The 8,607-nt window shown below is 33.8% G+C and overlaps 1 protein-coding gene across 1 annotated transcript; it reads right to left on the bottom strand.

The window, feature by feature from the left end:
• Positions 1-4,656: 4,656 nt before the first annotated feature.
• LOC133785674 (uncharacterized) lies at positions 4,657-8,308 on the bottom strand. Its single transcript, XM_062224893.1, has 4 exons — positions 7,966-8,308; positions 5,931-6,305; positions 5,590-5,885; positions 4,657-5,517 (listed from the first exon to the last, which is right to left on the bottom strand). The coding sequence occupies exons 1-4, from the start codon at positions 8,306-8,308 to the stop codon at positions 4,657-4,659; spliced, it is 1,875 nt and encodes a 624-aa protein (XP_062080877.1).
• Between the last annotated feature and the right edge of the window lie 299 nt (positions 8,309-8,607).

The raw sequence follows: 8,607 nt of genomic DNA, 5'->3' as shown, positions 1-8,607 counted from the left end.
TCCTATTCAAGTGTAGATGGTTCAATACAAGTATAATTAAAGTGGAATCCAATTTTACGAGCATATATGTGAAGGAAGAATGTTATAAAGATGATCCTTTCGTTCTCGCATCTCAAGCGAAGTTGGTGTATTATCTTCGAGATGTGAAAAATGGGGATGATTGAAGGCTCGTTAATGAATACTTTACGAGGAATGTATGAGATTTCTTAAATTTCGAGGTTGATGATACTGAGACCACAAATGATATACCAATATTGCAAGAAGTTAATTCTTCTTCATTTCAGTTGTGGGTAGAACTTCCAATTTTTGATAATCTTCAGTATGATCGGGTTAATGTCAATCCCACTAAAGTGTACAACGTCGATGATTTGGTTGGCGAAGGTTCAGATGAATTTGTTGTCGATGATGAAGTTTAATTTGAAGACGACACGTTGGCCGAGTATGAAGACCATGAGGATGACGACAATGTTCTAGTCAATAGTGATAGTGATAGTGGTGTCCGTAATGATGTTGTAGTTAGTGATGATGAGGACAGTGATATGTAATTTAAAAAAATATATGTAACTTTCTATTTAATTCAATGAAAACTTTATTTGTTATCATTAATTAATGATAGTATCAGATATAGGTACACATGCACCTAGTGGATGCCTTGGGGATAATCAATGTATTCATGTACTGGTTCTCATTTCTTTATTGCTTACTATCTCCAAGGGATCCACTAGGTCAGAATAGGGTAGGTTGGGAAAGGCAATAAGTAATAAAATGTTAATTTTATATATAAAAAAAATAATAGACATGTACCTAGTGGATGCCTTGAGGATAGTCAATGTATTCATGTACTGCTCCTCATTTTTTCAAGATGTTTGAGAAATATTTTGAAAAAATGTGTAGAACTACATGACTGCTTACTATCTCCAAGGGATCCACTAGGTCGGAATAGGGTAGGTTTGGAAAGACCATAAGTAATAAAATGTTAATTTTATAACAAAAAAACAATAGACATACATAATTTGAATTAGTTAATTAATGAATATTTTAATGTAGAATGACTGAAACAAGTAGTGACACCGGTGGTGGCTCCAAGAGGGGCAAGGGAGCTTATTACGGTGCCAATATCGAGAAGGAGCTTGCCACCAAAAAAGCTAGCCATCTGAAAGTAGAGTTTGATGCACAAACTGGAAAAGCTATTCAAACGTACGGCAAGGGGTTCAACAATTCCATGGCTCATTATATGCGTGACACCATACCCCCAACTACACTAGCTTGGGAATAAGTAACGCCAGCTGATATCCAAGTTATTCGGAATAGGTTATCTGTAAGCATTTTTTAAATCTTTAATAACTCACTATTAAAGATTTGGTCTATCTTCATAATATTTTAACAAATTCCAAAATTAATTGTGATTTTAGGACAAATTCATTTATCCATAAGACAATCCAGTAATCAACGATGCCATGGTAAGACAAATGCAAATGCATCTGACTGATTGGCGCCACACGATGAAGAAACACTGGGTAGAGGTTGGAGGAGAGGTGGACAACGAGAGAGAAAAGTCAAAACCTTTTGGGTCGATTACTTCTTCTGATTGGGCAATTTTATGCAATTTTTGGGCTTCTGATTCTCAGCATGTATGCCTTAGTTTTTACATTAATGTTTAATTATAAAATTAGAATCTAGATTAATGAGTATTATTTTCTATTTGAAGCGTATATCGAAGAGAAATAAAGAAGCTCGAGCAAAATTGACCATACCAAGAGGACACAGTTCCATATCCATCGTTGCCCATGTTTATGATCACGTAAATTATAATAACCTATATCTTTACATTTACAAAAATATTATAAATGTAACAATGTTTAAATAATTTGCTTTTTTAGATGGACCTGTCTACTGGCCAGCTTCTGAGCATGATCGACACATTCAAGCACCTCCACAAGAAGAAGAATAAGTGGATTAGCGATGAAGCGGCTACAAAACATGTAAGTTGCCTAACCTTAACTAGTTTATGATCATTTAACTTTAAAAAAGTTTAATAAATATTAATTATTAATTGGTTGGTGTCAATTAGTAATTATTTATTAATTATTAATTAAATTTTTAACAATTAAATCTTTATAATCTATGTGCTAATATTTTTATGATTAATGATTGTGGACCAAGATAAAATAAAAAAAATAAATAAATAAAAAAACGTAACTAATGTTGTCCCTGTATGAGGGAGCTTGTGGGCTAAGTTAGTTTGTTCATGAAAATCCATATCTAAATCACAAACATGCAAATATAGTTGATGTATATGTTTAGAGACATAAATTCCCCATTAATGGAATTAACTGCTCTTACTGTATTTATCAACAATATCTTCATGATTGTGATTTAGATATGGATTTTCATGACCAAATTAACTTTAGCCCACTTGCTCTCTAATATTTGAACAAAATTAATTACATTTTTTTCAATCACTGGTCTGCAGTCATTAATGATAGGATGTTAGCAGATAGATAATAAAGTTATATTTTATATGTATTTATATTAAAAATTTCTAAGTTAGGTTTTCAAATAATGTTATATTGGAATTCGAGATATGTGCTTTTTATTGTGCAGACTGAGATGACCGAGGGTCGAGCATCGCAGAGTATGGCTCCTGTATCATCTGCTGCTTCTTGTGTCGACGATAATGTCGACGGTCAGTTCCCGCCTGATATGGATATTGTCACGAATTTCCTTAGGCCCCGCTCGCGTTATAAGAAAGGGTTTGGGGGTTGCCTAGGTTGAGGGCAATTGGCACAAAGAGGGCAGCATCTTCATCAACTTCTCAAATGTCCGGGCAATTACCACCTAAAGTGGACACCATTTTGCAGCAAACTCGGGACATTATGCTGGAAAATCAAAACCTAAAGAAGTATACGACTAAACTTGAGAGTCATCAACGGCGTCAAGATGTACTGCTCAGTGCATTGTTGAAGCAGGTTGGTGTATTGGCTCCTGCTTTTTCTGTCGACTTACCAGAACAAGATCCGGACGAGGACAATGATGCTCACGGGGGTGGGGATGATGAGAAGGACAGTACACATTTGTAGAACTTTTTTATTTATTTATTTAAAGTTTAATTGATTAGAGATTTAATTTACTAAACTACTTTTATATTTTCATGTTTGGTGGAGACAATAAACATTATTAGTTATAAATTTTTCATATTTATTTATAAAATTTTAATTTTTAATTTATTTCTAATTAAATAATATTACTAAAAAATTAAATAAATATTAATTTATTAAAATCAAAATTTATTAAGTAATATTAATATATTGAAAATAAAATTAGAAATATTATCAAAAAAATTTATTTCAAAAATAAAAATTACATTGGTAAAAGTTTCAACCTTTACCGGCGCAAAAATGCGCCACTACAAATATCCACATTTCCCGGCGCAAAAACGCGCCACTAAAAGCAACATCTTTTGTCGGTGCAATATTGCGCCACTAAAAGAAACATCTTTGCCGGCACAATTTTGTGTCGCTAAAAGTGTTTTCCACAATCCTGTGACAAATTTTTTCGCCAGTGCATCCTTATTTTTACCGGCGCATTTTTTCATCGCCAAAAGATACAATTGCCGGCGTAGTGCATTTTGCGTCGACAAAAGCCCTATTATCGACGGATGTACGTCGTCACTTTTTGCTGACGCAAAAGAGAGTCGGTAAAGACTAGATGGCTTTTGCTGGCGCAAAATTGCGCCGCGCCAGCAAAAGTAACGTTTTTTGTAGTGGGTGTGTGATTAGTTATTTTAGATAGTGTTAATTTTTTTTTAGATTTCGATTTAAATACTTAAAGGATTGTTAAAAGTATATTTGTTTGTTAATTTGATTATATTTGTGTTTTTTTTAAGATGAATTATATATTTATTTATTTATGTTTTAAGAAAATGATGAATGTATGTTATCAAAAAAATGTTAGGTTAGATGATATAATATTTTTTAATTGTATGTTAGGTTAGATAAATCCATGTTAAGATTTTGTATTATTGTTTTATAATATGTTTTTTGTTGTTGATATGGGAATTTAAATGATTTTATTCAATTTTATGTATGCTCTGGGACTGGCTTTTTAGTTTTTATGCAGATTTTAAATTTCGGAATAGGTTAGATTACAATTGTTATGCTGCCGAAATTTTTGTAGATTTAGAAAAACTAAACATTACAAAATAGTTTTAAATTAGTGTTATTAAAATTTTTTAATTAATAAATTTTAAGGCAATTAAAATAATTATAAAGTGTAAATTAAAATAATAATTTTACAAGTATAAAACTTTATTAATATTTTTTATAAAATAATGATAAATTAAAATAATAATCTTTAATGGTAAATTAATAAATTTATAATTAAATATTTGTTTATTTAATTAATTTTATAATATATTCATAAAATTTGATAATATATGTAGATAAAATAGGTAATTAAGTTAACTTTACTCTTAAAATTAAGTTAAAATTAAAATAATGATTTTAAAATAATAAAATCTTATTGTTATTTTTTAAAAAATAAAAAGTGAAAATTATAATAAGAATTTGATAATTATTAAATAACATAATAATAATTATAATTAAATATTTATTTATATAATGAAAAAAGAGCAAAATAAAATAAAACCAAATGGACTCAGTTGGAAGGACCCGCTGCAAAGTGAGACATCATGGTTGAGAGACAACTCTTGAGACTGAACACTTTTGTTTGAACAGATTCCAGAGTGGCCTTGACAGCAGCGAGTTCAGTAGCAACAGAATCAGCATCGCCAGCCTTGAGAGCAATTCCTTTAGTTGCCTTAACGGATGATGGTTCCTTCTTGAGTTTGTAGTCTGCACCAGTAGTGGGAGGAGTCAAGATTTCATATTCCAATCGAAGAGACTTTTGGGAATCAAGCAACTTGTAGATCAAATGTGGAAACACCAAATATTGGCCTTTCTTTTTGGCATTTCCTAAGGCAGTGATCTGGTCAAAAATGAGAGAGGCAAGATCAACTTGGAGACCAGTTCTGACTTTGTACAAAAAGAAGGTCGTGTCAAAAGTAATGGTGGAGGTATGAGTAGTGGGAATCCAGTTGTTGGTGGCAAATTTGTGAAGCACAACATAGTAATGAGTAAGGTCGGTTACTTTGAGAACCGAGTGAGGTTCCCAAACCATATTCTGTCCTACCAACTCTGAAAGCACCTTATCTTTGTTGAAATCCATAGCAACATTGTCAACAGAAGGTGGCAAATTGAGAACTTTGGCAATTTCAGCAGTGCTAAACAAATACCAATTCCCTCGGACATAAACTTGTCCAAACATAAAAGACTTCCTATCAAACAGATCATCATTGAGATTGGCATAGAATTCTTGAACAACTCTAGGAACAAAACCATCCAACCCGGTTAAAGAACCTAACCACCCCCGATCCTCAATATTTTTAATGACCCCAAACACTCGATGGGCAGAAAATGAAAAAATTTTCTCACAGATAAAATCACGATGCACATAATGCTTCATATTTTTATCATTGTCATTGAAACAAAAATTCAAGGAGTGAGCCTTAAAGGAAGAACCTGGAGAGACTTTGGGACCCAAAGGAGAAGTGGTGCGAATCTCAGGAATTTTCACAGATTTCTTGCCCTTTGGTGAAACAGGAGGGTCCTCTGATGGGTCAGATTCTTCTTCAGAGCCAACATTTTCTTCAAGAGAGGGGTCGTCATCAAGGGGATCTTCATTAGAGGGAACACAATCTGAAGAAAGGTCAGTTTCAGAAGAAGAACAAGGTGGAGGAATTTTCTTTACCTTCAACCAAAACTTGGAACGTGGAGTGGAACCCACAAGAGACGAAGCCTTTGGCGTGGAATCAGAAGGATTAGGCCCTTTGGAACGAGGAGATTTTCGAGAAGAAGAGACCTAGAACCAACCTTTGCTTTTCTTCTTGGGTGCAAGCACATCAGGGGACTCTGAGGAATCAGAATGGGGTTTGTCACGATCACGGTCATGATCAGAGACATCCTCTGATGGAGAAGCTCGTCCCCTTTTGGAAGACCCAGGGACAGAGGTGAGCAGAGCCGCCAATGATGGAGGTTCAGACGAAACTTTGGGGGCTTCAAGGTCCGGAATGACCACGGCTTTGCTCGTGGTGATGGAACCGTCAATGTGGATGGGATGAGACAAGGTACTCTTCTGAGCCTTCTTCTTGGTGATGGATGGAGAATCAGTCATTGAACCAGACACTGCCTTGACAGACCGAGAGCCACTTCCTCTGGTTCTCACCATGGTTGCACGCGGATGAAAAACTGTCAAGGAAAAATAAGAAACCAGAAAAAAGTGAAGGATAGAGACGATTGAAGTATTGGGCCCAAGGATATCCGAATAAATAAAGAAAGGGAAAGGTATGGATTTGATCCTTAATTCCTTTATTTGAATATTAAAAGGGATAAACACTTTTGTAAAGTACCAACCAAATATCTCAATAATAACTGCCAACAATAGTGCACGACACAAAATTGGGAAACAAGCCAAAAATGGAAACTTTTGATCTTGATAAAATATGAGATAAGGACAAAAACAATCAAGATACAACATACCCTTTTTGACACACTCAGATTCTATTTCCCTCAAAAGAAATATATATATTAGTATTTTTTTTTTATATTATATAAAGTAATATAACTGAATGTACCAAAAAAAAATATCCCATTTTTTATTAGTGCTCATTGTCTCCGTGCCCTTGCATGTGGAGAAAGAAATAATCATTATATCAAAACACATCTTTACTATAAGGTTTAGAAAATATATTTAATATAAATCATGCTTTTATTTTTCAAAATAAAATATCACAAAACATTTACTCCAAGCACAAAAAATATTTCACTCAAATCAATCAGTCTGTATGAGACTTACAAATATTGTCCAACAGTATTTCTTAAGCATTTGTGTGTGATTGTGAAAGCAGAGATCATTGCCCTGTATGGCAATTTTTAGCCTTTTTCAGGGACATTGCCCTATGTGGCAATTTTTAGCCTTTTTCTCAATGAGTACCCAAATTAGATGCTTTCACACTACACTGAAGGCTGTTTTTAACAGTGGTAGAGTATCTTCTACATAATTGTTAGTTACAGAGTTCCAACTTACTCAAGGTTAAGCAATTTACACAACAGTGTAGGTAGCTCTATTCTAAGATGGAGCTTGAAATACTTTTCAAGGATCAAATGCTCACACACAAAAACACAGATTGAATTGAAGGAATATTAATTGGAAGGACTATTTGTTTTTTTTTTAATTTTATTTTAAAGAAAAATAGCATGAAATATATTAACTATAATTTCTAACCTGAAGTAAAAATATATTTTGACATAATGATTGGGACTTTTTCGGTGAGCAAGGACAAGGAGACATCACACAACTTTTTCAAGCACATGGATAAGGTACAGCACAAACCAAATTAATTGGGACAAACCCCCAAGGATTTCCTGAGGGAATCAAACCTGACTGTATCAAGGGCTTTTGTAAAAATATCTGCAATCTGTTTGTCAGTCTCAATATATTCTAAGATCAAAGTTTTATTTTCAACGAGTTCCCTAATAAAATGATGACGAATGTCAATGTGTTTAGTGCAAGAGTGTTGAACAGGATTTTTTGAGATATTAATAGCACTAGTGTTATCACAAAAAATAGTCAAAGTTTTAAGATCAAACCCATAATCTGTCATCATTTGTTTCATCCACAATAATTGTGTACAACAGCTTCCTGCAGCTATGTACTCGGCCTCAACAGTAGACAGAGAGATTGAATTTTGTTTCTTGCTATCCCAAGAAACCAGATTGTTTCCCAGATTAAAACATCCACCACTTGTACTTTTTCGATCATCTACATTGCTTGCCCAATCAGCATCACTAAAATTAACAAGGTTAGAGTTTGTTTCCTTTGAGTACCAAATTCCATATTCCTGAGTACCATTTACATAACGAATGATTCGCTTTACAGCTGTCACATGTGATTCCATAGGATCGCCTTGATATCGAGCACATACCCCCACACTGTAGCTTATATCAGGACGACTGGCTGTGAAATACAGAAGACTTCCAATCATGCTTCTGTACAATGTTGGATCTACTTTAACTCCATTTTCATCCTTGGTTAGTTTGACTGTGGTTCCCATTGGTGTTTTGGCGTGTTTGGCAGACTCCATCCCAAATTTCTTGACCAGATTTTTTGCATACTTACTTTGAGAAATGAAGGTTCCATCTTCTGATTGTTTGACTTGCAGACCTAGAAAATAGGTTAACTCACCTACCATGCTCATTTCAAACTCATTCGTCATTTGTTTGACAAATTCCTGCACTAAAGTGTTAGAAGTAGAGCCAAAAACAATATCATCAACATAGATTTGAGCAATAACAATATCAGAATCAACATTTTTTATGAAAGAGTTTTATCTACTCCTCCTCTTTTATACCCATTTGAAACAAGGAATTGAGTCAATCTTTCATACCAAGCTCTAGGAGCCTGTTTCAGACCATAGAGAGTCTTTTTAAGTTGAAAAACATGATTAGGATTATGTGGATCTTCAAATCCTTTTGGTTGTTCAACAAATGC

Source organism: Humulus lupulus, chromosome 6, assembly GCF_963169125.1.
Source record: "Humulus lupulus chromosome 6, drHumLupu1.1, whole genome shotgun sequence".
NCBI classification, from domain to species: domain Eukaryota; kingdom Viridiplantae; phylum Streptophyta; class Magnoliopsida; order Rosales; family Cannabaceae; genus Humulus; species Humulus lupulus.
This window is presented reverse-complemented; position numbering and strand designations above follow the sequence as displayed.

Bases quoted from the DNA above. Each gene is read 5' to 3' on its own strand.
- LOC133785674 (XM_062224893.1), bottom strand. From the start codon at position 8,308: ATGGTAGGTGAGTTAACCTATTTTCTAGGTCTGCAAGTCAAACAATCA. The intron at 6,306-7,965 runs GTACTCAGGAAT...TTTCCTTGACAG, and splicing joins AATCATTCGTTATGTAAATG to TTTTTCATCCGCGTGCAACC. The intron at 5,886-5,930 runs GTTGGTTCTAGG...CTCGTTCCAAAG, and splicing joins ACCCAAGAAGAAAAGCAAAG to GGCCTAATCCTTCTGATTCC.